This window comes from Oreochromis niloticus, linkage group LG11, assembly GCF_001858045.2.
Source record: "Oreochromis niloticus isolate F11D_XX linkage group LG11, O_niloticus_UMD_NMBU, whole genome shotgun sequence".
Lineage (NCBI taxonomy): Eukaryota > Metazoa > Chordata > Actinopteri > Cichliformes > Cichlidae > Oreochromis > Oreochromis niloticus.
This window is the reverse complement of record NC_031976.2, coordinates 29,800,125-29,827,585: the sequence shown is the minus strand read 5'-3', so window position 1 is coordinate 29,827,585 and position 27,461 is coordinate 29,800,125. Positions and strand designations below refer to the sequence as shown.

The 27,461-nt window shown below is 37.1% G+C and overlaps 5 protein-coding genes across 6 annotated transcripts in view; 4 read left to right on the top strand and 1 right to left on the bottom strand.

The window, feature by feature from the left end:
• The first annotated feature begins 2,859 nt into the window (after positions 1-2,859).
• On the top strand, positions 2,860-5,319 carry LOC102076528 (uncharacterized). Its single transcript, XM_019364242.2, has 5 exons — positions 2,860-2,999; positions 3,321-3,417; positions 4,163-4,298; positions 4,653-4,882; positions 5,009-5,319. The coding sequence occupies exons 2-5, from the start codon at positions 3,352-3,354 to the stop codon at positions 5,243-5,245; spliced, it is 669 nt and encodes a 222-aa protein (XP_019219787.1). The 5' UTR covers positions 2,860-2,999; positions 3,321-3,351; the 3' UTR covers positions 5,246-5,319.
• A 1,224-nt stretch (positions 5,320-6,543) lies between these two features.
• On the bottom strand, positions 6,544-14,171 carry sri (sorcin). Its single transcript, XM_019365143.2, has 9 exons — positions 14,019-14,171; positions 13,804-13,858; positions 11,651-11,695; positions 11,412-11,481; positions 10,037-10,080; positions 9,732-9,879; positions 9,147-9,260; positions 8,802-8,860; positions 6,544-6,911 (listed from the first exon to the last, which is right to left on the bottom strand). The coding sequence occupies exons 2-9, from the start codon at positions 13,849-13,851 to the stop codon at positions 6,885-6,887; spliced, it is 555 nt and encodes a 184-aa protein (XP_019220688.1). The 5' UTR covers positions 13,852-13,858; positions 14,019-14,171; the 3' UTR covers positions 6,544-6,884.
• Positions 14,172-15,458: 1,287 nt separating this feature from the next.
• Positions 15,459-17,842, top strand: LOC100710708 (uncharacterized). 2 transcript variants are annotated; one of them, XM_025911679.1, is made up of 4 exons: positions 15,459-15,779; positions 16,698-16,985; positions 17,196-17,265; positions 17,461-17,842. In XM_025911679.1, exons 1-4 carry the CDS (start codon positions 15,614-15,616, stop codon positions 17,531-17,533), a joined length of 597 nt encoding a protein of 198 aa, XP_025767464.1. In that variant the 5' UTR covers positions 15,459-15,613; the 3' UTR covers positions 17,534-17,842. The 2 variants fall into 2 exon arrangements, with proteins under 2 accessions (XP_025767464.1, XP_003456457.1); XM_003456409.5 differs by having other exon boundaries at positions 15,463-15,779; positions 17,193-17,265.
• A 416-nt stretch (positions 17,843-18,258) lies between these two features.
• On the top strand, positions 18,259-24,973 carry snrnp48 (small nuclear ribonucleoprotein 48 (U11/U12)). The gene is made up of 9 exons (XM_003456434.3): positions 18,259-18,527; positions 19,688-19,801; positions 20,024-20,084; positions 20,707-20,787; positions 22,655-22,834; positions 22,951-23,072; positions 24,198-24,301; positions 24,414-24,536; positions 24,749-24,973. Exons 1-9 carry the CDS (start codon positions 18,381-18,383, stop codon positions 24,843-24,845), a joined length of 1,029 nt encoding a protein of 342 aa, XP_003456482.1. The 5' UTR covers positions 18,259-18,380; the 3' UTR covers positions 24,846-24,973.
• Positions 24,974-25,124: 151 nt separating this feature from the next.
• Positions 25,125-27,461, top strand: part of zgc:113232 (collagen alpha-1(I) chain) — a 32,779-nt gene continuing 30,442 nt past the window's right edge. Inside the window, exon 1 of the mRNA XM_025911678.1 lies at positions 25,125-26,195. Coding sequence (XP_025767463.1) covers positions 26,175-26,195 — 21 coding nt within the window. The 5' untranslated portion in view covers positions 25,125-26,174. The remainder of the gene's footprint in view (positions 26,196-27,461) is intronic.

The following is a 27,461-nucleotide window of genomic DNA, read 5'->3' as shown; positions in this document are numbered from 1 at the left end:
ACGCTCCGACGCCTGAGGGCTTCAGCCACCTGTAGAGAGTGTGGTAGGGGGAGATAGGCCCCCATATCTGGGAGGGCCTGAGATGTTCCCAGAGAGGTGGAGTCTAAGACTAGACCTGACATATAGACACAGACAAACAGGCACACACAGACACAAACGTACATTCCCACATTCCCCCGGGACTGTGCAGAGCCTGGTGTCTGGGACGCGCAAAAGAGGCTCATCACCTGGGGTGACACATTGTGGATTCCGTGCTAGTGGAATGGACAATAGGGCTATTCTGTGTGAGTGTGTGCATATGTATGAGTGAGCGCGGAAGAGACACATTGTCTGTGGCACTAATTGTTGTCAAAATGGGAAATCAGGCGAGTAAGACTGACTGGAAAAATACTCCCCAGGCAGCACACAATATCTAGGTTATTGGTGTAAAAAGTATGGATTTGAGAGAAAGTTGGTAGAAGGACAAAGTAAAAAACTGACTAAAATAGAATAAAAAATACCAAAGTGGGGATCATAGAAACCTGATTGTATTATCAGCCTAATAAAAGTAAGACTAAAAGTTAAAAAGGGTTGGAAAGAGACCCGATCGAACTGAATAAATATAAGTACAAGAGGAATAAAGTAAAATAAACAAAAGGCTAAATTAAACTAGAGCTTAACTGTAATGTATTCAAACTGATAATAGCAAGAACAACAGCTATAAACTGGTTTTAATAACGAAACATAGCTGGGATGAAAACCATGCCTAGAATGACTAGAATGTAGTGAAGTAAATGATTCACACAAACACACATTAAATGAAATACAGAGATGTATAATGTATATTAAGGTTGTCATCACTCAGCGAAGGAAAGTGTGTGAAAAGGGAAATGTCTCCAACTTGGGAAAGGGTGAAACTGCAGATCACCCACAGCCCTCGGTGGATACAAAATAAAATATAAATAAAATATTGTAATATATTATTGCTGTTATATAAATACCAGTTCCTCATTTGGAGAGTTGGAGCAAAGTTTGGTCAAAGCCTGTTTCCGTGGGTCGGCCTGGGAGAGGAACGAGACCACGTGGAAATCAACCGATATGTGTTGTTGAGACACATAAACCTGACCAAAGCCCTTGGAGAAGAGCAGAAAGCCATCAGAATGATGGTACTACAGAACAGGCTGACTTTGGACTTGATAACTGCATCACAAGGAAGAATATCAAGTTCTGGCTTGATAAAAACAAATTATCATTAAATTTGAATAAATCTAAACTTATGTTATTTGGAAATAGTAGTTTAAATACAAATGCTAAGATTCAAATAAATGGTGTTGATATTGAAAGATTCAGTGAAAATAAATTTCTAGGGGTAATAATAGATGAAAAACTTAACTGGAGTGCTCACGTAAGATGTATTCATTCCAAAGTACCATGAAGCATTGCAGTACTAAACAAGGCAAAGCAGGTATTCGACAGAACATCACTTCATATTCTATACTGTTCACTGGTTTCACCATACTTAAGCTATTGTGCAGAGGTCTGGGGCAACAACTATAAAACCACATTACATTCACTTTTTACTCTTCAAAAAAAAAAAAAGCAGTTCGAATCATCCACAATGCAGGTTATAGGGAACATACAAACTCACTATTTTTACATCAGTGAGGAAGCTGAATAAATATTAGCTGATAACTTATGGCAAAGGGTAGGATTAAATAAGTGTTTACTTCTTCCCACTCCCTTTCAACATGTAAATGAATCAGAACGGTAGCAATATTGAAATGTACTGACTTTTGTATAGTATTTTTTTTCTCTTATTTTCTTTTCTAAATGTACCTGTATATTGTTTACATGTTTGAAATAAATTAACAATCAATCATCAGAGACACCTGTTGCACTTGTATGCCAGGTGGATACACGACGGGAGGAGACATTTTTGAGGCATTACAGAACCTGACCGCTTTGCAAACATACGTGGAACAGTACACCCGTGGAGATACCTCGTCTGATTGGCTGTCATGGTTGACCGCAGGCCCTTGGTGGCATCTGTTGCTGAAAATCGGAACACCGATTTTGGCTGTGTTAATCCTTTTGCTTGTTTGTGGGATGTATGCTGCCACATATAAAAGCCATGATTTCAAGAGCTGTAACTAATACATTTGAGTCATATGGCCTTCTCCAGGAGCAGGAGGATGTGGGAGAACTGAAAGACTCGATTGTCTAAATGAGTCATATGCTGAATGTTGGAGATATTGATTGTCATTAATGAGAACGATTTATGTGTAAAGAATAAAAATTAAAAACAAGTGCCTATAAACTGTTAACACACGACCTATTGAACCTGCCAGACTGTTTCATGTTGTAACCTTTTAAACTCACAGAGTTCTGCAAGAAAGAGAAACTGAAACCACGACCGCATTTGCCAGTTCCTGTCATCTCACCACAAAAACATGTTTTGCAAGGACTGAATATGCTGAAGAAGTCACGTACTGCTTGAAAAAGATACTGTATAAACAATTAAGTGTTTGCTTCTTGATTTTGTGAAACTTTTGTGACCTGCTTTGCTAACAATAAAGAGTGAGCCGGACGCAGAGGAGTTGGAGTTGCTTGGACAAGTGAGTGGCAGCGCTGCTCTCCGATGCTCCCCTTGCAAGTAAAATGTACTGTGGTGTCTGTGTGGTTGATTTCAGTAACAGTTTCTGCTTACCAGCAGGTTTGAGTTAAACCCAACAGACAGTATACTATTTTATGAAAGATTCTGGTGAAATGTACAGAGAACAAACAAGCTGATGAGCAAGATAACCAAAAAATGTTAAACTGTGTTATAAAAGTGTTAAACTGTGCTGTAGACTCTGACAGCTGCTGTGGGCGTGTGTACATAACTGCCACCTTATTTTTTACAGACAGATATGGCACACACAGGGGTTGGTCTAAAACTTGATATGATCAGTTCTGTTTTTCTAAATGATATATAAGAAGATACCGTCCTCTGCCTCATCGGATGAGCTCCACTGAAGAAGGTAAGAACCTATTATTATTCCTATGACTTCTCCAATAGTTGACTCTTTAGCATACCAAAAGTGCCAAAGGAAAAAAACATCCATAATCTCAGCCTGGCCCCCCTTTTTACCTTTAGAGATGAAAATGTGAAAACCACTAAAATTTGGGTGTTCATAGAAAAACTACAAAATGTCACATCAAATTTGCTTACCTCTGTTTGTCTTTTCATTTTGTCTTTTTTTTTGGTTCAGACTGACTATTTCCTGTGGTGTTTTGTGTGTGTGTGTGGGTGGGTGGGTGTTTTTGTTTCTCAAATTTTCTCAAAATGTTTGTTTTCTTAGATCATCAAAACAGTTCTTTCTTCTTTCAAAAATGAGGAATTTTATCCTGGTTGCTTTGACATTTCACCTTCTGGTGATCACAGTAGTTAACAGTGATGTAAGTAACTTCTTACTTTTTCTATTTCTGTTTTGTATAATCTGAATTATATGTCACATTGAAACCATATTTACTTGTGTAAGACTGCCAGTGTAACATGTAAAATGCTTCTTTTCTTTTTTTTTAAAGACAGGCAGAAAATTTCTGATGGAACAAAAAAAAAGTAATACTTTTGCAAGCTGCATCAGTAGAAAGTATTCACAGTTTTACTTTTATGAACTTCACTGTGTTTAGATTTTATTTAAAATTCCATTCAGTGTCCATTCAGTGTCCCTTAAGGATGCTGTAAATCCATGATTTTAAAAGTTAATAGTAGCATCATCTCTTGAGGTGCGTTGTGGCAGTAGGGATAATGGTGACATTTGACCTTGGATAAAAATGCAAACGTCTAAATACTTTTAGAAGTTACTGTATATAGTTGAGAAGTCTTCATATTATGTTTGAGTAAGTATTAAGAAAGTACCAGATCTGGACACCTGCCATTTTATCAGCGATATTCCACAAAAGCTTTGTGGCACATCCTGACCTTAATCTTTCAGTTTAATTTACTGGAATAACAGCAAATACATTTAAACCTAACCCATGCTGTTGTTATTGTATTTTAGTGGCTGTATAAAAAATGTATTATTATTTAGCATTTTAAAACATTCATTCAAGTCTTTTATTATTTGTAGAGAAAATATTGCTGTTTTTTTCTGTTTTGCAGTCAGTATCTGGTGGTATAACAATTGTTTTCTATTTTCAGTACACATTTGGAGATATCATTTCATTTCCAAGGAAATGTGCCAAAATCAACAAAGCTTACAAACACTTTGCTGTTTATGTGGGTACAGACGATTTATTTGGCCAAGGAAAGGACAAGGACATATTTGAGCGCATACGTATGTATTACTTAAACTGAAATTATATGAGAAGTACAGTAATCAGTTAATCCCAGAAACACATGCATCTTAAGATAATGTAAAAATTCTTTGTGAATGCAAAAATCATTATAATTTTAAATAATTAACCAATAGGAGTTACTTACAGATGAATCAGAATCATAGTAAGGGGGTCTTGTATCTGATGCACATTTTCCTTATTTTTGTAGAAGTACAGAAATAGCAGTTACATTTATGATACAAATGGAAATAGGAAAAAAAAAAAAGCTAATGACACAAATTACAAAAAGTAGTAACAGGCTTGCTGTCAAATTATTATAAAGTATTTCTAACAGTTTCTTCTAATCATTATAGGTAAGCCCACTGATGGTAAATACTGTGTTTTCGGTTCTCTCAAGAAGGAGCCAAAACACCAAAAAGAAAATTATCTGGATAAAAAGTTGACACCATCAAATCGAACTGACATAATTAAACACATCATAGCAATGAACACTACAGAAATCTGTGGAAAATATAATCTCCTGAAAAACAACTGTGAACATCTTGCAACTTGGGTGCGTTATGGAAAAGCATATGTAAAGCAGGTATGTGACACTAATATTGTATTACTGTGTTTGCTCGTTAGATGGTTAAAAGATTTCAAACTGATAACCAGAAGGTAAATAACCCTCCTTTTAACAGTGCTTTTCCTCCTTTTCTATTGTTCACAGCCTGGAACCGTGGCAGGGCTTTTTCTCAAACCGATTCCAGGAAAAACATTACCTGATGCAGATGAAGCAATGAAACACATATCAGATGAAGAAGTTTTTAAAATATTTGAAGAACTTAACAAAAATTCAGAAGTTGAGGATCAGTGTAATAATGCTGTAATGCTTAAGAGTGTTTTAAGGACTCCCACACTTTTAACCTGTCTTACTTTTCTGTGTTCATTCTTTTACATGACATGAAGTCTTCACTGGAAATAAAACACTGAGCAAGATTCTGTTTTGATTGTGTCAAATTAAAATGCTTCCATGTTGTTCTTATTTGTCTCATAAATGTGGACCCAGCACAGACCGTCTTACTATGCGGTCCTTTGCTTTCCCCCCCAATGCCATATAGTTAAATATTTAAATAAAAATAAATAAATGCAGCGCTAAGGCTACCGCTTTCAGCCTCTACGTGAATATCTGAGACACCTGCTATAATTATCAGGTTGCTGGTCACAGCACCACAACACATGACAATGATGTCCACTTGAAACCATATCTTACACAGATTAAACAATTGATCTACGAAGTCAGAAAATGTACTTCCCACTCATCAGTTCATAACTGTCTGCAGTTTTGTGGTCTTCTGTTCACAGCCATATAGATAAATTTCCTCTTTAAAGGAAAAAAACAAACACAAGAAACTTACTAAAAAGTTGATGATGCTTTTTGGTTTAAACCATGGGGAGATTATCTTAGTCATGGAACCTCAAGATCAGTAGGGGTCGCCATCCTTCTGAAAAACTTCCATAAGGCAGATAAGTTTGCTCCCAGCTCTTCTTGAACAGAAGTTTATGGTTGGAGAAATTAAAAAATTAAAAAAATCAATTGTATTATCATATATAATAATAATCATATAACCTCAAACTATTACATTCACACTAATTTCATTATCTGTATCATATCTCATAAGAACATCAATAGTAATCACTCTTACATTTCCAGGTGTGCATATTGCATATCATCCTAAATCCAACTTTTTTAGATTTCAACCAAATTCTCATGCTATTACATTTATGTACTTTTAATACTAAGGGAAGGAGGTTCAGTGCATCCTGGTCAATTGAGGACAGGTCCAACTGTCCTAAAGTAATGTAATGATAAAATGTGTGAGTGTTCCAGTTTCTTTAAGGTAAAACTGTAACTATGAACCTATGAACCTGTACTCTGGGACTACTTTGTGGTTTTGTGCATGAGTTCAAGCAGACCTGTTGCAATCATTTGTTTTTCTAGATACATATTTACAGTACCTAAAACTAGTTTACATATAAATGTTAAATGTTCAAATGAAATAAATCCTAATAAAATAACTAAAGAAATAACTCACAAGCTAATAATATAACAAACAGTGTAATTAACCTGAAGCTTCACTGAATTTAAAAGCACCTTTTCTGTCCTTTAATTGCATGTCTTTCATGCATTTAAAGTACAAAAAGATATCTTTAAAAGGACAAAAACTTAAACTAAAGATAACACAAGTAAATAGAAGCAACATATAAGTAAATTCATATATTTCTTTATTAATTCCATTAATGTTCACATGCCACTGACCAGCCTGCAGGTTTACATTGTTACTCTAGTGGTAAGAGCCCATGCAGATGTAAGAGTGACACTAATAAGCTCCAGTATACAGGCACTCAAATGACACTAGCACAAACCGAGGTTACTTGTTCTTAAGTTTAACACTATGCATTACTTTACAAAAGGTTTTTGGTAAAATGGAATGTTTCAGTGACATTTTTGTACAATAATGTGTGTAAAAATACATAGGAAGTAAATGCCATTAATATAAGATTTTAAAAGGTGGTGGGTGTCCCTCTGTTTAGTGCTGTCCTCTTCAAATGCTCATGGTGACCTGGATAAACTAAGGAGACAAAGATAATATGCCAAGTGTTACTCTACAACTCTTACACAGTTCTCCAACAATTCTTTTCTTCACTACATCACATTTTTATTAGGATGTGTAATAACTTTAATAATGTATTTAATTGTTTCAGTTTTCCAGGCAACTGTTTCTGTTTGGTTAAGGCGTGTTTTATGTTATTTGCCTTTGCAGCTTCCTGCTGCTACTGTAAGAAACAAAGCTAGAAATCAACTGTGCATTACTTTCTGAACATCAAACAGAGACAGCTAGAAACAAGCTGGTAAAAACAGTGAGGGCATTTAGCATCTTTACCAGGATCAGAATCACAGAGACTTTATTAATCCCAGAGGGAAACTGAGTTGTCATAGCAGCAAATATACAACAAAAATCAAGCACTCATATAAAATGAGTGTAGAAACAGATAAATATATAGATATAATAATAAATATACATATAAATATAAAAGGATAAGTATGTGTGCAAAGTATATACTACACCTGGACGTTAGTGGGGACTGAGCACTAATAAAGCAAAGCTAATATATTACGCTAGACTAGAATGAACCCTTTCCCAGCCAGACCAAAGATTTGTGGACTATAAAATATATTTTGTATTGATGAGTCGCTCCCTGGTGGTCATTTAAAAGAATGCAAGTATGAATCGCTTCCATGCTGGCTTTCAGACTGTATATGTATATCTTTTGTAGTCTTTAGGAGATTTGTTTTTCTGTGGCAAATAAAACACTGTTGCTTACAGGTTTGCTATATAACCTTAAAATGTGCCAAGATGTCTATGTATTTCTAAAACATACTGAATATAAAGACAATCAACATCACAAGACACCAAGACTTCTCAGAAACGGGCACTGACATCCTGTTTTGGAACCACAATATGCACAACAGTTCTGTGGGATTGACACACGGTACTGAGGTCCCACATCCTGCCCAGCCCCTCGTACCAAACTAGGAAGTAAACCCATCTATAGTGAAGAAGTAGCTGATATGTTGCTAACACAACGGTCGTTGTGTCCTGGGGCAAGACACTTCACCCGTTGCCTACTGGTGGTGGTCAGAGGGCCCGGTGGCGCCAGTGTCCGGCAGCCTCGCCTCTGTCAGTGCGCCCCAGGGTGGCTGTGGCTACAATGTAGCTTGCCATCACCAGTGTGTGAATGTGTGTGTGAATGGGTTGATGACTGGATGTGTAAAGCACTATACAAATACAGGCCATTTACCATTTACAACACAGCAAGACATTATTAATCATTTCCATTCAAGAAGGAAAGCCTGAGTGTATAACAAGTGTCAACAACAGTACAGTCAGGATTGTGGCAGCAGGGAATTCACATGGAATATTATTTCCAAGCACAGGATGGCAGCGTTCATTTCCAACATACTTTAGCCTCACTTGCTCAGCTTTAATGCGACTTCTATTTTTACTGTTTTAGCCGGCAAACTAAAGTTCTGTGATGTCATCAAAACACAGTTTTACATTATTTGAAAAAAAAACTTTTGTAATTGTTTAAAGTGTTTTTAAGTAATCTGTCTGCACAAAAACTGTATTATGGTAAAAGACACATTTAGGTTTGATGAACATATTCACTAAATAATGAACATCTATTTCCTTAAAGACTGACCAAGGCCTTTATCTTAAATTAGTCTCGAGTCTCAGAGGGTTTTTTTGTTTGTTTTTGTAAGAAGGCTTGTTTTTTGTCTGCCTTTCAAACTAACAGCATCACACTGTTAATACAAACTCTACACAAATTTCAAATTAAATACCTTCCAGCATTTGGTGACAAAATTATAAACTCTGTATTTATTTTGACACAAGAAAACGCAGCATTAAAATAAACTCTTCAGACAAAAAAGAAACACCTCAGCTGTGAAAACTTACATCGTCATACTGAAATGAGGCGTTGCCAGTTTGGGTTGTGTCCCTCCTTCGAAAATGATCTGAAAAGCAAAGATACATTAAAAGTAATCACATGAGTTTTATTACACTTTTTTTTGCTTTTCTATCACTGTGGGCTTTCTTTTTTTTATTGTTTTGACAAAGCTGTATGACCATCTATAAAAACCTCATGAAAGAACACAATTTTATGTTGTCTTTTTAATCCTGTTTACAACTTAAATACACATAAAAAAAATCTGGCAATATTCAAGGAGCCTAAGAAAGGTCCTCTCTCAATAATATTTATTGCTAGTTTGTCCAGTTTAATGCATTTCGTGACCGACTCACCGGTGAGGGCGCGGAGCCTCACAGCGCAGCTCACAAACTCATCAAAGGGGATTCTGCCGTTCAGACTGTAGCGCTTCATGATGCAGTTCATAGCCTGAGGGCTCAGATTGTAACCTGAATGAACACACATACATTATCTAATGGTCATAGCACTTAGCTAACATCTATTTTATTGCCACTCTAAAACCCATGGCAGTCTGTGCATGTATAGTGCATATACACAGAAATATGCAGGACAAAGACCAAAGTCCTTTTCCCTTAGAGACCTTCTGGACAGGCTTTACTGTGCAGGGAAAGGTCAGTATGAACTTTTGTAGAATTTTGCACTAAAAAGATTTTAACTTTACATGACATCCTTTCTATTTGATGTATAAGGTTTAGAAAAACATTGACATTTATTTTTACATCAAACCAGGATGCTGGATTCTATCCCTCATCACAGCTAAACTGACTTGTACATATACAGCACCTCTTTGAGATTGGTAAGAAAAGTGGGAATGATTCAAGCAAGCAAAACATGCTGCAATGCTCCAGTGGACACCTGACTATTGTCAAAGTCATAACTTAATTTTAATTTGCTCTTACCCATGGAGTTGATGGCCTGCTGCAACTCATGGCCCTCTATTGTCCCACTCTGGTCCCGGTCAAAGGATGCAAAGGTCCCCCTCCAGCCATTCAGAGCCTGCCACAGGTCCTTGAACTCATTAAAGCCCATAGTGCAGGACAGGTCCCTCTGAGATAGCAGAGTCAGTCAAGGACCCTTAACACATCACCCAAGTTATGGTTTCCTTTTATAACGCACTGTGTCACGTAGTGTTTTTCCATTAGCAACTGTCATCATATCAGTTAATCCACTAAACATGTCTTTTGGATGATTATCTGAAGGATACGTCCAACATATTGATCATCAGTCTGCATGTCTCAAGGCTAAAGGCTGTGGAAAGAAACAAAGATCATAAAGATACAACTGACAACTATGTTTCGATTCATATGGGCAAATATACAAATAGCATTAAGTGGGTAATAAGGAGATCACCTTTATTAACAGGTATGACAGACCGATACAAACACTGATTTTAATCTGTATACAAGGTGGTTTAAAGATTGAACAATAGCAAACACTAACTGATCCTCATATGTAACCACAGTTGTGAAGTCACGCAGAAAGAAATGTGAACGAAAGTTGACTAACTACTAGAGGTGGGGGAAAAAATCGATACTGTGTAGTATCGTGATATTTTGTTTGCTAATAATGTATCGATACAGGGACAGCAGAAATCGATATTTTGTTACAAAAGTTTTTGTGGAGCTGATCAACATGCTCTGAAGTCAGAGCATGTTGATCAGCTCCTTTTTCTGAGCAAGAATCCTGACATTCCTTCACTGTCCAAATGTGTTTAACTTTTTTTTTATGGCAGCAATAAACATGACAGTTTGCTTATTTTAATTTAAGACATGTTTTATTTTAATTAAGTTTAAAACTTTTTTATTTAATGTAAAATAATATTTTATTTTAATTTACTTTCAAATTCTTCAGTTGCTGAAGGGGTTGCATAGTTTTCACAAATTGCATAGTTCAGAATAGCCATAATTGTACCAGATGGTTGCATTCAGTTAAGTTGGACTAGACCGTAATACAAACCGTTCAGTTTGTCAACAATAAAACTGACTGAAATGAGAGAAAGACTGAGTGTGAGACTTTGCTATTAGATAAAATGAATATTAATAAAGTTTACCTTTATGTACAGAATCTGAATATCGCAAAATATTTTAAAAAATTGCAATAATATCGTATCGTGTGGTAAGTATTGTGATAGTATCGTATCGTGGGATGTATGGTGATTCCCACCTCTACTAACTACAACAAACCACATTCTCTTACAACACCTGCCTCCCCATGTTTCCTGTCTCCATCAACGGTCACATACAAAAAGACTTCAAAAGCAAAACTATTATGGGCTGTTCTGTGTTTTTAAGCTATCTCGCTGAATTCATTAACAGTGCAAAACAGTTCTCAAGGTCTCCAGGCACTGAACACAATACCAGTGACACTGGTTAGCACTTAAACTGCTGCTTGCCGAAAAGAGAGTTCCCCTTAATGCTAAATGATTTTTAGAGCAAAGGTTTTTATAACTATGACCAAAAGTCACACCGCAGTACTATTTAGCAAGAGGCACAGATATAATTTAGATATAAAATGAAATGACCAAAATCTGTATTGTGTTTGAGGTGCTTTTTAAATTCTAAACAGTCTTTTGCTCTTACGTTGGTATGAGCCAGAGATGCCAGATTGCGTGAGGCAGCGCTGCAGCTCATCTGCTGAGATCTGTCCATCCTGTCGGGGTTTTATAAAAACACGGCAAAGTGGGATACACAACATGGTTAAGTAACTAACAGCTACTTTACAAAGGTTTAAAGAAGCATGAATGGTCACTACATCAACAGTTCATCACGTCCAAAATTAGTGAAGTGATTTGAGACTGACTTTTGTGCGAGTCTCTTACCTGACCCGCAACAGCTGAAAAATAACCATAGAGAGGATCTTGTTGCTGAAAGTTAGAAAGAAAGAAATTAAAGTCAGCGAGATTTAACTGATTCTTCATATTATTCTGTATTTGTAGATACACTTGGCTACTTGTCATTGAGTTCCATAGAACTCTATGTCCTGCTATGTAAATAACAAACTATACTTTATACAAATTTTACTATTTAAAAAAAGTCTCAATATAAATAAACATATTATTTTATGGAGGTAATTTCCTAAATGCTTTTAAATGAAAACCTTTAAATGAAAATAGATGATTTAGATATTTCACGAAAACAACAGGATCCTGAAGGATATCAATATAATATACTAATAATAGTATACTATACTAGTGTATAATAATACACATATAATAGACATTATCTGTCTGTTCATGGGCTTTTTTACCCACCAACTCCTCCTAAACACTTATTTATTTTAAGTTATTAGTTAAGGAACCAAATATGACACTTTTTAGCCTTTAGCATTAAGGTTATATATAAAGGGCTTTATCAGTTAGTATGACATCATCATGTTGCCTAACAATGGACTAAAATGTTTTTAGCAAAGGAATTTTAGCATAAAGGCAGGTGTGGCTCAGGTGAAGTGGATGGTCTAGCGATCGGAAGGTTGTTGGATTGTTCCTGGCTCCTCTAGTCCATGTGTTGAAAAATCTTGGGGTAATACCCCGAAATGCCCTCAATGCATTGGAGTGTGACTGTGTTAGATAAAAGTGCTGTTTGAATGTGTGTCTGTCAACCAACAGTTCAATCATCTAATTACTTCAGCTGTAAAAGTGACACACCTAACAGGAGTTAGGTTATGTAGGTTACCAACCTCCAGTTTCAGTCATTTTAAATCAGCAGGCAAAATCAATCATGACTGGGTGAAAAGCTTTCTATCAGATCTCCTGAGAGAAACTAAAATGTAACCACAGGGTTTATAAACCAAAACCCATCTAGCTGATCATTTCACAATCCTGTTTGCCACTTAAAAGGCTTGAAATGATTCAGTGTATTTTCTAATTTGCGTGGCTGCTTTCTGAGGCCTCATTGAAGAAGATGTGCCATCCTTCTCCAGCACCATTATTTCTGTCATTAACAGACACTGTAATCTAAATAACAGATGTATAGATAAATATAAGCTGCACAACACATCTGGATGCAATCATTACAAGAGACTGTCAAAGGGTTTGAAGTCCAAATTTGTTATATAATTAGTATAATTATTAGTATAATTCTAACTGCTTTCAACTACACTGTGAACAAACTGCTATCTGCTCTGATGAGGTGTGGCAGCTTCAGATGTGCTATGGTTAGGATTTTAGAAACAATAATCAGGTTAAAATATGATCCACTATGAGCTTATTAAATCCTATTTGATGCTACTTAAAGTAAAATGTGATAATATAAGAATCATGGGTATTTGGGTGATTAACACTGTTGCCTCACAACAAGAACATCCTGAGTTTGACTCCACCACCTGGTGAGGGGCTTTCTGTGTGGGGTTTGCATGTTCTCTCCGTGTTTGCATGTTTTTTTTCCGATTTCCTCCCCACAACCCAGAGACATCCAGTTAGTGGGGTTACGTCAAATGGTTAATATAAATTTGCTAATAGGTGTGAATGTGAGTGCGAATGGTTGCCGGCTACTACCCGGACAGGCTGCCGACCTGTCCGGGTAGTAGCCCGCCTCTCGCCTTTGGTACCTGGGATAGGCTCCAGCCCCCCGCGACCCTCATAAGGATAAGCGGAAGCGAATAGATGGCTGTGTATTTGCAACAAAAATGCCTACATCATCTTATACTCTAAGTACCTTTTAAGTAAAAACACCACTTTTGCTTGACTGCGGAATGCATCCTTTATGCAGTCATTAGTTAGTACGAATCTAAAACACACAAATACTGCTCGAGTTTCATTTTAAAGCCGAAAAAATTCTTTAAGATACTTTGAAACCAAATATATTGTCAAAATGTTTGCATGTTATTTCAAATGGAAACCTTTATGTAAAGACGGAATTTCTCTCAAACCGTCCAACTTCCGGACTGGTTGGAAAAGATGCCCATCCCGGGACGAAGGTCGGTTGACGGATTATGACTGTAAAACCGTTTCATCACAATTTAGCGGTTTCTTACCATTCCTGGAAATCCACCGGGGCCAGCGCCGTATCCGGGAAAAGCCATCTTATTCCTGATGCAAAACGAAATAAACGTAAGAATAGTAACGACTCAGAGCAAAACAAATCTAGCGACTGAGGGCGTGTCTGGTGATGTTCGCAGGAAAACACCGAGAAGTGAGGTTATAAAGTGCCGTGAAGTACAATGAAGCACAGATCTAAATGTGAACTTACCTGATATAAAAAGTACGACCTCGGTGAATAAAACTGTGAAGCCTCGGAGGGGCAAATGTCCACTTTCCTCAGTGCGAGCCACCACATTAAGTTCTGATTGGTAGGGAGAGGACATGTGACCTCTAATTGACCAATATGAGCAAGAGGGCTGGCTGTAAAAGTGAAACCATTCTGCAGTAAATTAATGGATTAAAAAATGTACATCATAATCAGTCAATACTTCAGTTTTAAAGCGGTTAACCACCATCCTCGAATTATTTCTAATCATAATTTTCCGGTAAAAGCCTTTAGTCACATTTTACTATCCATGAGCTGCTGTACAAAGCTTTTACGTACATAATATTGCACATTTTATGATGCAAAGTGTCGTGATCTTTGTATTATTTCTGGTTATGTTGTTATTATTCTCTTTCTTCTTTTGTCTGTTTTTGAATGTTGATTGCTGGGGTTTTGTTGTTATTCACACTTCTTGTTTTGCCAGTGGTTTCCTCTCTGCGACTGACTCCTGTGGTCGCCTCTGTCTGCATCTCTTTGTATGTGTTAGTTTCATTCTGGCCCCTCATTCAGTTCACATATTGTTAAATTTTAAAGCTTAAATCGTCATGGATTTTTCTGTGTTGTTATTAATACCATGTTTTGTTATTTCCCCACCCTCCCTAAGGGTTTTCTCGTTTCTCTTTTTTGTCTCCTCTGTCCTCTGGTCTCATGCTCATGACCCAGAATCAATCATTGAGCTCTGTTTACCAAAATCTTGATTCCTTAAATGCATCTGGAGGACAGAGGAGCAGGAAGAGATATTAAACGGGGGGAAAAAAAATAGGAATGAGGAGTGAGAGAAATTAAGTTTAGTTTATCCCCCTGCCCTCCTAGTGTGCTTGCTTTCTTTGTTTTCTGGATTTATCTTTTAGCTTAGCTGACATGATTTGTTTTTGTCTGTTTGTTTTGCAGTACTTTGTTCATGAGATCGAAGTGTTTGCATCAGTAAGTATCCTCAAGACCACAAATGAATCAGGAGAAATGTATTGATAGAAAAAGTTGTTAATGGTTTATAAAGTATAAAGCTACCATGATAATGCCCTGGAGATTTTAAATTCCACTTTAAATTGCTTAAGACATACAGAATGATGTTTTTTTTTCTTTTTACTTATAGTTTTTCCTGTGATAAATCCTTATAATCTTTCCTTATCTTGGCCCTTCCTTAACGATAACCACTTAAGTACAAATAAATTCTCAGATGTTACTATTTAAAAAATGACTGGATCTGCCAAAAAGAAATAATTTTATTCCTGAAAGCTAGGTACAAAACTAAGAAGTTGATTTTATTTATTCATTTATTTATGCTTTGGCTATTGCAGACACAGTGATTAAAATACAGGACTGATCCTTTAATCTAAGGCATTACATCAGAGGCAGAAACAAACAGCCCAATCAGCTTCTTCTCTCAAGGGGCTCATACAGTCATTTCCTCTGCTTCCACCTCCAGTCCAGAGAAAACCCAATCAGAGGCTCCATCGTTTGTTTAGGAGGCAGAAAGGCAATCTGTTTCACCGCTTTAACCACACGCGTCAGTGGACGGTGCTGAAGTTAGAGCTGGGATGCACAGACTTAGTCATGAATGCTGGATTTGGTCACCCAGACCTTCTCTGTGTCTTCATCCTCAGCACTCAGGGAGCCTTCTTTCTGTCATGGTGAGCCACCAAGAAGAAGAGGAGGAGGATAAAGAAACAGGAGAACTTCCAGCTGTATGTTGCTATAGTACAGGTAGGTCTGAGATGTCAGGTTTTTGCAGCTGTAAATGCAGCAGGACAGGTTAAAAATGGGAAACATAACAAAAAAGTAGGCACTAAAAAGTGCATAAAAAGCATATCTAATTATTAAATGACATCATACAGAACCTTACTCATTGAGAGCAAATCTACATGGAATGTATGACAAACATAATATTTTTTAAAAAGAAAAAAAAGAAAAAATAGAAAATGCATGTGTGTTCAGTTGATCACAATGCCATTTAAAAAACTGAACGATATCACACATACTGTCTGGCCTAGACTAATAAAAGGGATGTCCTGTTGTGTTTAGATATATGAACTGATAATAAAATAATAGAAATATCAGTAAGGATCCAAATCATCATTGTGTAGGTTTATTTCCCAAGAGGAGAGCTAAACAAGTACACATGCTCAATTTTTTTTCTGTCCTTAGCTGCCACATTATGTAACAAAAGTCACATTTAAATCCAAGTAGATCCCAAATCACTTATTGCTGAAGAATGAGTTTGCAAAGACTTACTGTTGGTAGTGTGACTGCTTTCACCACTGGAGTAAATGGTATAAATTACAAATCTTAACAAATTTAATCCTATTTAATGTTGTTTTTTTGTTTGTGAAACCCCACACTCCCTGCTATTTCTGTATATTTGTTGTGTGTGTATGTGTGTGTGGGAATGTGTGCCAGTATACTGATGACTGCTGATGGTTTTAGTCCAAACCCAGCAGGTCTAATCAGCAGGTGGAGGAAACAGATGGTTCAGACATATGATTCAGCCATGACGTGTAACTCTAAGCCACCCCCTGCATTAATCAGCCATGGATATTTTGGTTGTTGTTTAGTGTAATGTATAGCTCGACCTCAGCCACTTATTGGTCAAGTTAACTTTGTATCTCACATATATTTCTTCAGGATGTGATGACGTTATCAGTCAGTCTGCTGTTGCTCAGTGGTCCATATACGAGCCTCAGGTCCACTCAGGGATCCCCAGCAGCACAGGCCTGTGTCAGCATGACGTGGGTGCTCCTTTGCAGCAAATAACAGTGGTTGAAGCTGAGCAAGGAGATGTATTCCAGCATTTCATGGGTTGTCAGTGCTGGGGAGGTCCAGGGATGGAAACCCAGAGATGTGTTTATAGACAGAGGGAACCAGATGTTTTGGGTCACTGCTCATCAGGATCTCCATTTATCTACTGTGGAGGTGAGACTACACCTAGTTTCTAGGGTCTTTTCTTTAATGATATCCTTTCCTTTACCTTAGCAATTGTGGCATTCAATGTACTGAACTAAGATGTTCCATTGGGGTGTTTAAAGCTGAGATTGCTGTTGTCATTCAGCCAACACACACATATATTTATGCAGGCATCCAATTGATACATATCAAAAATGTTCTTGTATTTGATTCAAGCTGTGAGGAGGAACGTGATCGTTGGAGTGGAGGTTGTAGAGGAGGTTGCAGTTGAAGACACTCTGGAAGTAATGTAAGTATTTAAGAATTATTATATCATGTACCAACATCATTACAGCAAATAAAGTAACTGTTTCTATATTATTTTGCACAACTAACACTTGTACACCTCATAACATTTTTGTCTAACACATAAATACAGCGCAGTTTGTACAAACATACTACATGTTGTTAAAAAAGTTGGTTGCTTGTCTTTCTCTTCCCACAGAACAGAAGATATTTATGCAGATGATCTGCTGGATCCAGATACGTCACAAGAAAACCAGCCGTACCCCACATGAAGCCGGAGTGCCTTTCAGTGTTTCTCAGTTTCACTGTACGCTCTGTAAACTAAATTTAATGCACAGACAGACGACAAATTTAAATAAAATGCAGTTGTATGTATGATGAAGACGCGGGGCTGAATAGCTTCCCTGGTGTTAACATGTCTCCAGAGCTTAGGGAGTCAATGCCATTCTTCTAAGAAATGCCATCATTTGGTGTTATATGATGATAGTAACAAATGCAATAGAAGATGTCCCATATGTGTTGATTTGGGTTAAAATTTCATCACTTTTCACCACTTACGTCATATGACTGAAGTAATTCTTATGTTTATTAAACGGTACAGTGACAGAGTGACACCTCACACCCAATTAAAGTCATACAAAGCACTAACCCGTTAAAACGATCGCCAATGGGACAGAAATATTATATCATACCATAGAAATGAGCACTTGGAGAACAATTTTCCATCAGTGTGAAGTGAGTATACCCAAGGGCACAAGAAGAATCAAACTATGCTGCACAGTTCTAAAATCCACTGCATTATGACTGTGTGGTTTAGAGTTATGTATTTATCAGATATGTTTGTATTCTATATGAGTCCTTGGCTTTGATACTTATGTATACAAAAAAAAGTTACAACTAATTTCTGAATTGCTGTTATTTTAATAATATAATATAATATAATATAATATAATATAATATAATATAATATAGCAACTATTGGACTTCAACTACCAGCATGCATTGCTATTGTTCTTCCGTCATCACTGCGCGCAGGATGTTGCGCTCTCCAGTACAGTGAGCGATCCTTGTGATGATTTCAAGGGAAAACCTTTGTTCATTTTGATATAAAAACCCATCATGTCGGAATCATTACCGCCGCTAACTCTCCAGGACCGCATGGAGCGTCTTCAGGAGCTGACGGAATTTACTGAAAAGTGCAAAAAACAGATAAACGGCATATTTGAAACGCTGGGATGGTCGCTAGACTACAAGAACTCCAACCAGGTAGCTAGCGTTTGTTTAGCTAATGTTAGCATTTATTTTTCAGTCAAAACAGCAGAAAACCTTCTCGGAATGTCTTGTTTTCCGTAGCAGCAATAGAGCTGCATCAGATTTAAGCGTTTAACTAAGTTTGAGTCCAGAGAGATTTGCTTAAGTGACTATAATGTAGTTTTTCTCTGCTGCCTAAGCTAAGCTAAGTTTGGGGTGTTTTCGATGAGTTTCTAATATTTTTTTCTGAAGTCACTCAAGCTTGGTGGTAGATTTGCTGGTTGCTCTCGCCTAATTGGCCCTTTTATTAGCTGTAATGTGGTTCTATATTACCCTTTTTAGTGGTCTACGTCTGATGTAATTAATATAACTATAATTAATATGTCGTGCGTCTTCTAATAGTGTTTTTATGCTTTCATCTTATAATATTTACCGGATTTTTTTAAGGCCGCTTTTCTTTTCCTGAGTTTTTTGTTCTTTATTTTTTAATGTGCTCTTCGCAAAAGTTTCAACGAGGATTCTTTTGAAGCTACACTTTGGTTCAAATGTCTTTGTTTACATGAAATAGTACAAGTTGTCCTTCTTTTGATTACCACATATATATTTGTGTCTTCTTGGCGATCATTTTCTGGTACTGAAGATTCAAAATAGTGACATTTCAAGTCATAATTCCCGCTCTGAGCAGCATTTGTCAATGACTGGAAGGAAAAACTCCCTTTGAACTTTCCTTTAGGAAGATTTCTTGAACAGCATTCAGTAGAACTTGGCAAGGAAAGAAGAACATAGAAAAACAACGGCAATACGCAAAGTACGGGAGAGAGCAGACAAAAGTTAATGACATCTAAATCCAATTTTTACAAAGACATTTAATTCTCAGTTTGAATTGGACCCATTTTAACGAGTTTTGATATGGGGTTAATTTGTGGTGCTAGTTGTTACATCATAGAAAAATATGCTTATTATTAGCTTTCATACATATTTACACAATACAGATTGTATTGAATTTCAGCCATGAGGTTGTTTAGTCCTTATAAAACAGTTTTAATAAAAACTGCAGAAAAAAACCTTCCAGAAGGTAATTGTGTTAATGATATATTAACAATGCTGCTGTGTAATTCATTCCTGATGTTAATTTAAATTCATTTTTTGCTAATGTAATATGCTTGCATTCTCAGGAACCAATGGAGCAGTGTCCCTATGACCCTCACCACAGGGTCCCGGTCAGGACCATGGAGAAGCATAAAATCTCCTGCAAGCTCAAAAAAATGGGCTACTCTGCCGAGGAGCAGGTAACACATGTAGTTACAGATTAATGTGTTGGTGCTGGAATCTGCTGCTGTAGCCTGGCTGTACCAAGTGCACCAGAGACAGCAGGGCAAAAGCAGTAAAGTAGACTACAAAAGCTTCTTGTTATTGTGCAACCGACTACTGAAAACCTCATAACCTCCAGTGTTAATGTAAAGTTGTGTTTAATAATTGAAAGAGCTGTAAAGCTTATCACTACTTTGCAGGCGGAGATGTACGACCCCTCCGTGTGCTATGAGAACACCAGCGTCAGAAGCTTTACAATGGGTAAGTCATCACAGAGAACTGTGTCTGGAAATTATCACCTTTCTATAGTATAGCCAAAGTTCACCCTATTGAGATTAGATCTTTTCAGAAGACCACCCATTTTCCTTTGAAATTTTGCAAATTGTGTTGTTAAAAGAAGGAAGAAATAATTCATTTTTGAAAAAAATGAAATAAAACAATCTCAACAAGAAGCACTCAGAGTACACACACACCAAGACACCTCACCCTCTGGCCAGTATTTACTTTTAAGGGAAAAGTACAGTTTTTTGTGTATTCATCTTGTTTTCTTTCTTCTTTTTAAATGTACTATAAAAAATTTGTAGTGCGGTAAAATGAAGTATAAGGCTTTTGTTATGTGCCCTGTTGAAAGCCATTTTTATCTAGTTAATTATTTAAATAATTTTGAATATTACTGTTTTTCATTTCTTGGAAAAAGAACATGTCGCCTTCATTTCATTGTTTACTAAATGTTGTTTAAATAACAAGTAATGATGCTTTTGTCTTGGCACGTAGTGAAAGTCTTAAGAGATTTGTTATTGAAAGGAAGGTGAAGCCTGTTTGACGTAATTCTTCAGTCAGGAATGTTTTAGTAATGTTTTTTCTGTTCACATTTATCTTGCAGACAAAACCACCCAGCATCAGGTGATCCTACAGGCGAGATCTGCTGCACCAATGATGAGGATGGAAGGAGTCTTCTGGCAAGGTAGCGGCTCATTTTATTCTGTGTGTTCTTTTTCTAAGTACAACAAACCCACGTACATTTACTAGAAGCAAAGGTACAAAGTTAACTCTGTGAGGACAAAGTCATCATTGGTGATGACTCAACCCCACCACCAGACCTACATTCAGAATCCAGGCCTGCTGCTGGATGTTGGAAAAAGAAAAAAGTGGTTTTATTTTTCCCCCTTTGACATCGTCAGATAGAATGGTTAGGATTAGGGTCATTCCTCTCTAGCGATGAACATGATTTCACAGGGTTATTCTTGAATATTCAGATGTTTAATTTTATACACCAAGAAAAATCCCATTAGTTTTAAAGTCCTCAATAAACTCATTGTAAATTCATTGTTCACTTTTTTGGCTCTCTGCTTTTTGGCTCCTGCTTTCACCCTCACCAAATAGTAACATTAGTAAAAGAGGAGCTTTTACAATATCAATTTAGGATCCTCACTTCCTTTTCTGGTTGTGCTCCTAACATCCATGTGTTGTTTGTTCTGTTTGCAGCGACTGGGGTGAGTATTAGAGGAGATGGGCTCTAGAGAGGTCTGCCGCTCTGGTTTCATGCCTCATATCCTTTACCATCATATCCTTTCAAACCACAGGGGTTTGGGTGCGGGAAGCTTATCAGTCACATCTGCATCCTTGAACATACAAATACTTTTCCCTTTACGTGATGGGGAAAGTCCATACATGTAGACTCATCAGTCATATTTAGACTGAATGTTTAAAATACTTATGTAGTTTCTGCTTTCTGTCAAATCTTCATTTAAAGTATTCCGGTAGAAGGCCAGAGTTCCTTACTGATGCTGAGTTATCAGCAGAGCTTGGAAGCTGAAAGGAAACGGAAACTAAACAGCAGCAAAACAAAAAAGAAAACCAGTCGTTGATGTTAGAAAATAACTAGGGACTTTTATCAGATCTTCTTGAAATAAACGTAATGTATAGTGTCAGCAATAGAAATAAAACGAATACAGCCTAAAACCTAAGTCTGAACTTCAAATTAACTTCTGTCTTTGTTCCTCACCCTAACATTACCGCTAACAGGTAAATTTTCCCTTTCTAGTGCAGCTAGCAAAAGAACCAATTACTGTTTATTCCTTGATTTTAACATAAAACTCATTGTTACAGCCGGGGCAGCACAAACGTGACCCCCTTACCGATTTTTAGTTAAGTCCCCATGTTTTCCCCTCAGTTATTGGTTCTGTTACTAGTTAGCTAACATAAACTAATGCAAGTCTATTGACTGCAGCCAACCGACCCAATGATGTCATGCTCTGTGCTGGCACAAGATGGCGCTAAACATTTTTAAAAAACTTCAAGCACTTATTTCCTGTCAGTGTTAAATCTATGTCACTTTTTGAGAACAGGGGTCCATGGTGTAAATTAGCATTTATGATTTTCCACTTTAACACTTAAAACCAAATTAGTTTTATGTAGAATCCAATTTTGGCTGAATACAGAGCTACTTTGAGAAGTGATCTTAGGAATAATTAACCATTTGACTTGCATTATGTGGACATGTTTTGTTTTGTTTTTTCTAACCTCATTAATGTCTTAAGAGCAAACAGGTTATTGGCGACTCATCTGGGGTTAGAGTTGGGTTTCCTTTTGGCCGCATGCAGAGAAGGTAAATTTAGATTAACTAGAAAGACGAAGGTTTTGTATTTGGGGAATCCAAACAAGCAAAACTTGAGACCATCCCAAACCTCTGACTCTAGATCAGTTGCCAGTGATCAGGTGGCTGTTTCGAGGTTGAACTCCAGGATTTGTAATTAAATAAATGAACTAAAATCTTGTCAGTTTAGTTTGTTTCTCATTCAGCTTGTAAAACATGTCTGATCCTTTATCAGGTCAGTACTCCGGTGAGCCAGTCGACGTGCCTCAGAACCACAAGCGAGCCGTGTGTGATCTCACTGTTGCCGACCGATTGGCTCTGTACAATCATGTGGTCGGCGTCATCAATCAACAGAAGGAAGCATCGTCCTCCAATGACGATCTCTACGTAGATTTGGTGTCCAAACTCCAAAAAGGTGAGATTTAACTCTAAAAAAATAATTTTTGCTGTAATTTTAGTGAAGAAAAAACTTTTTTGGGGGGGGCTTTCTCTGGTGCAGTCCACATAAAATTTGTGTGTGTTTTTGTTCAGATGAAGAACAAAATGAACCAAAGACTAAACTGGAGCTGATGGCAGAAATGAGGGACTACAAGAGGCGGCGTCAGTCCTACAGAGCCAAAAATGTTCACATCACCAAGAAATCCTACACTGAGGTAAATGAGTTGATAAATAATAATAAGTGTTGTCCTGATTCTAATCATTTACCTCATTTATATATAATCCGTGATGAAGGTGAAATAACTTTTTTTTTTTTAATTATGAAGTACAAGAACCGCTTTTCCCATCTTTAGTTGGAAATATCAAAAGTAACAGTTATTTAAAATGGTGAAAACAGCACAGTGTAAATGACCAGTGAAGCTAGGCAGGGTTTTTTTTTTCTTTTGTTAATTTATATCATTTGACTGCCACAAAGCAGCAAAAGAACAGACTGTCTTTTGTTGAGTAGCTCTTTTCCTCAGAAAACTCTCAGCCTCTGCTCCACTATCAGTTTTTCTGCTACATCACCCTACGCAACTCCAATGTGGACAGTTTCTCAAAATGCACAGAGACAAAACAGGCTTTATCTTGATGGACAAGAGGGCGAAGAATCCAGTTTAGATTCTACTGAGCAAGGCGCTGATCATCTGACTGTTGACTGACTGCCCAGATCTCAACAATACGTGTGTCTGTTTCACACAGGTAGAGAATTTTCGGTGGGAGCAGTATAGTTTTGAAAGACATGTTAGCTTATTCTGTTGAGCAGGGTGAACATTTATGGGAAGCAAGGCAAATTTTGTTTCATAAATAGTTTTCTTGTTTTCCTTCTCTCATCATAACCGGTCGCGGCAGATGAGATCTTGTTTAATGAGGCATTAATAGACATGTTTATTGAAACTCGGGATTTTAACTGCTTTCAATGTGTTTTTTTTCTCTCAATATAATATCTGCTCTGATTTCCCCGACTCTTGGCTCTGATATATTCCCTCCACGCAGTAGCAATAAAAAGACTGGAAGAAATAAAACTAAACATTTTTGAACATTAAAAACTAAACTGAAATAAGAGCGTCAACTGGAAACTCAACCAAAAATTTTTTTAAAGTCAAAACGAAATAAAAATAGAAACTAATTAGAAAATACTAAACTATGATAACTCTGACTGGAATACTAAATAAACTTTGGCTGGGAATCTCCGAACTGAAAATCCGATGCTAAGCCCAGCGTGTCGGTCCTCAGTGAGACCTGTCCTGTTTAAACCAAGGTTAGGAAACTGTAATGTGGTCTCTATGATCGCCCTGCAGGTGATCAGAGAGGTGATCAGCGTCCATTCTGAGGAGCTTGCCAGACAGTGGAAAGAGGAGGAGGACGAAGAGGAGTCGATGAGAGTGGAACAGTCTTCCCACGGGTACACGAAGCACTCCTCATGATCACTTTTATGCTTCATTGACGATTAAGATATTGCATCAGAGGAGTTTATGGGTTAAAGACAATTTTTTTAAAAGTGTTTTGTTTTTCAGGCGGCAAGTGGATGAAAGACGCTCACCATCCTCAGAGTCTCACCACTCCCACAATAAACGCCACCGCAGCCGGGAGCGAAGCCACGAAAGGGAGAGCAAGAAGAAGAAGAGTAGGAGGGAGAGGTGAGAAAGGACTTATCTAAGGGTTATGGATGTGTATGGGAAGTTGTATGTTCTGTTCTAGCTCTTCTATACCACACACCAATTATAGAAACAACCACATGACATAATTTGCATCATCTTCACAGCTTAATGACTGAAAATATCTTGTTTTGTAAGACCAAACTGTATTGTGCATACTGGGGAGTTAACTTGGACTTTTTGGATCTTCACAGGGATTCCCACTCCCCAGATGACCACCACCACCACCACGATAAAAAGAAGAAGAAGAAGAAGAAGAAAGATGAGAGAGACAGGGAGAAGGAGAAGTGAGAGTGCTGAATCTGCAGTGACTGAAGTCGACTCTGAAGTCGCAGTGTTCGCAAAGACGAGACTAAAAATAGGTTTACATGCTGACACATGTTGTAAAGATTTAAACGCGATAAAGTTTTCAAACCAAACATTCATTGGTTGAGTTTTATTGTGCTTCACTGACACCATTTTCAATCAGCGCTTCAGCGTTTTACAGCACAGCCACGTTACCTCCCTCTGCATGATTGGCTGGGCTTTTTTTTTCTTTTTTTAATGATAACGTGGAATCTCAGACGGGAGTGTCTTAACTGTCCTACTTTCACCAAAAGGTCAAAGGTTATTTTTTTGGCCTTTAGTCTTTGCTGTAAGTTTGGGTGTGTTTACCTGGGAAGTCATTAAGAAAATGAAGTAAAGTGGGTTTGTGCGGTCTGTTTATAAACCAAAAAACACTGCAAGTGTAAATGTAGGGTGATCATTTCACAGATATTTAAATCAATAGTCTGATAAAGAGTTCAGACTTCCAGAAAGAACATAAAAACTAAATCTGACTGTTCACTGAAGAATAGTTGCAAAACTATGCACCTGTGATTCTTGTTCCTAGGTTGAAGAATATAAAAATGACCAGTTTATACAACAAATCATTATTATTATTATCATTAATTATCTCTGTAGTCACACAATCTATTTGTGTTGGCATAAATGACATCATTGTTTGAAATTGCAACATTGCGAAACATTTGTTTTTTTGATTTAAGAAATCTTGTTCTGAGGGTAAAATGTGTTGCTCACTAAACTAATTTGAAAAATTTTCACTGAAGCTTGAAAAATCGTTAAATGATACAGTTTAATTTTGAATGTATTTTTTATTTAGCTCATGAGAGGAAGTACAAGGCATGATTATGGGTGCAAATTGTGGTCTAGATGATTACAATCCTCAAAACAGTTTTTTTTAATCAGACGTTAAAACTGTGTGTTTTGCAACTCCAGACAGAAGCACGTGGAAATGTGATATAGATATTAATATGAAGACACAAAACCCCCAAAATCTATTCATCTTCCTTCTGTCCTGGTTTTTCTCTGCTCATGCTGGATTCTGGATCTGGTATTTCTCACCCTTTTGAGAAGCACAGATAGAGGACGAGAAGAACAAAAAAAGTCTAACAGGATCCCGTCCGTGCCTGGGAACCTGACGGATCCTGGAGAGACAAGAGTACAGGGGGAACCGTTGGGGTGATAATAGTGTAAGGGAAACTCCTCAGGGAACGTGAAATCGGGCTGTTTTTGTTCTCATCCATATCCCCAAAGAATCCTTTAGCAGGTCTGGTCTAGAGGGAATCACTGTGCAGCACCATGGGGGCCTCCTGTGATAAGGTAAAATGAGATTATCATCATATGTGGATTTGGTCCTGCACATTTTGAGGAAACTGTTAAATGTTGCTTATGGTAAAATAATCGGGAAGGTTTTAGTTTGTCGTTTGTCCACTGGACAGTCTTTAAAGTGCCTCTCAGGCTGTTAGCAGGACTTTAAAATCTTGATATAGGCCTTAAAAATTTCAATAAGGTCTTAATTTCCATATTAAAAATGCAGATCTTCTCTTTTTGTTTGTGTTAGCATCTTAATCAGCAAAATCTGCAGACAGAATTTATCTGAAAAACTTTTTTTGTTGTTTGTTTACTAAAGTATAACTTGTGGTTTTAATTTATTTTCATTTTTAAAGTCATTTTGGTGTAATACATCATAAACTAATTCTGTATTCAGCTGTTCAGTGAGTCATCTGTGTGGGAGTCATTTTGCTGAGCAGACATTTCTGAGTAATATTTGTGGGTGGTTTTTAGGTTCTGGGGAAGCTTTTTAATTCACAGGGGAGGCTTTGTTTAAATTCTTTGCTGATTTTGGATTTTTCTCTAGAATTCACAACAAAGCACAACAAAGGGAAATTTGTACATGGTGTAATGTTTGGCCATGTGACCAAATAGATTTTGCACACATTGAGAATGTTGGAACATCCTTGGTTTCTTTATAGCAAACTACAAATATGAACAAAAAAGTTAAATATGAAATGTGAGAGTATTCACTACCTCACAGCCCCAGAGGTCCAACGGGGCAGAGTTAATTGGGTTTGAATTTGCTTGTTCGGTCTGTTACAGCTGTTCTCTTGAGTTGTTTAAATTCATGCACAAACTAGCCTCTAATAAAGGTTAACAAGGCAACATTTGTCTAGCAGAAATGTGGCAAATGTTCTTGTTAAATTATTGGATAATGAGCTCTTTTTGCTACTTTATTCAGGTTAATATTATATGAATAAATTGTTACTTGAATAAAGAAATAATACAAGAGTGAGGGATTCTTTAACACCAGAGAAGCTGAGCTCATTTGACCTTTTCAAGGTTTGAATCTTCCCAAAATTCATTTTCAAACAAGTTTGATCTGAGGTTTCAGAAATTATTACAAAAATGTGGTTGTGGTCATTTTTATCCTCCTTTATCCTCAGTTCAATGACCTTGTGTTAAAATCTAATACACAGCCTTCCAGGTACAGAGCAGGTTTTTCCTGTGCTGGTGTGCAGCCTCACAGTGAGGCTTCAGGAATGTCAGATGAGTCTGAGAAGTGCTCAGCAGTCTTCCTCCTGACAAAGA

Excerpts from the sequence above, each read along its gene's own strand:
- LOC102076528 (XM_019364242.2), top strand. The coding sequence starts at position 3,352 with ATGAGGAATTTTATCCTGGTTGCTTTGACATTTCACCTTCTGGTGATC. Across the intron at positions 3,418-4,162 it reads TCACAGTAGTTAACAGTGAT|TACACATTTGGAGATATCAT; the intron begins GTAAGTAACTTC and ends TTCTATTTTCAG. Across the intron at positions 4,299-4,652 it reads GGACATATTTGAGCGCATAC|GTAAGCCCACTGATGGTAAA; the intron begins GTATGTATTACT and ends TAATCATTATAG.
- sri (XM_019365143.2), bottom strand. The coding sequence starts at position 13,851 with ATGGCTTTTCCCGGATACGGCGCTGGCCCCGGTGGATTTCCAGGAATG. Across the intron at positions 11,696-13,803 it reads CCGGTGGATTTCCAGGAATG|CAACAAGATCCTCTCTATGG; the intron begins GTAAGAAACCGC and ends TCTAACTTTCAG. Across the intron at positions 11,482-11,650 it reads TTTCAGCTGTTGCGGGTCAG|GATGGACAGATCTCAGCAGA; the intron begins GTAAGAGACTCG and ends AAACCCCGACAG.
- LOC100710708 (XM_003456409.5), top strand. The coding sequence starts at position 15,614 with ATGCACAGACTTAGTCATGAATGCTGGATTTGGTCACCCAGACCTTCT. Across the intron at positions 15,780-16,697 it reads TGTATGTTGCTATAGTACAG|GATGTGATGACGTTATCAGT; the intron begins GTAGGTCTGAGA and ends ATATTTCTTCAG. Across the intron at positions 17,266-17,460 it reads GAAGACACTCTGGAAGTAAT|AACAGAAGATATTTATGCAG; the intron begins GTAAGTATTTAA and ends CTCTTCCCACAG.
- snrnp48 (XM_003456434.3), top strand. The coding sequence starts at position 18,381 with ATGTCGGAATCATTACCGCCGCTAACTCTCCAGGACCGCATGGAGCGT. Across the intron at positions 19,802-20,023 it reads GCTACTCTGCCGAGGAGCAG|GCGGAGATGTACGACCCCTC; the intron begins GTAACACATGTA and ends ACTACTTTGCAG. Across the intron at positions 24,537-24,748 it reads AAGAAGAGTAGGAGGGAGAG|GGATTCCCACTCCCCAGATG; the intron begins GTGAGAAAGGAC and ends GGATCTTCACAG.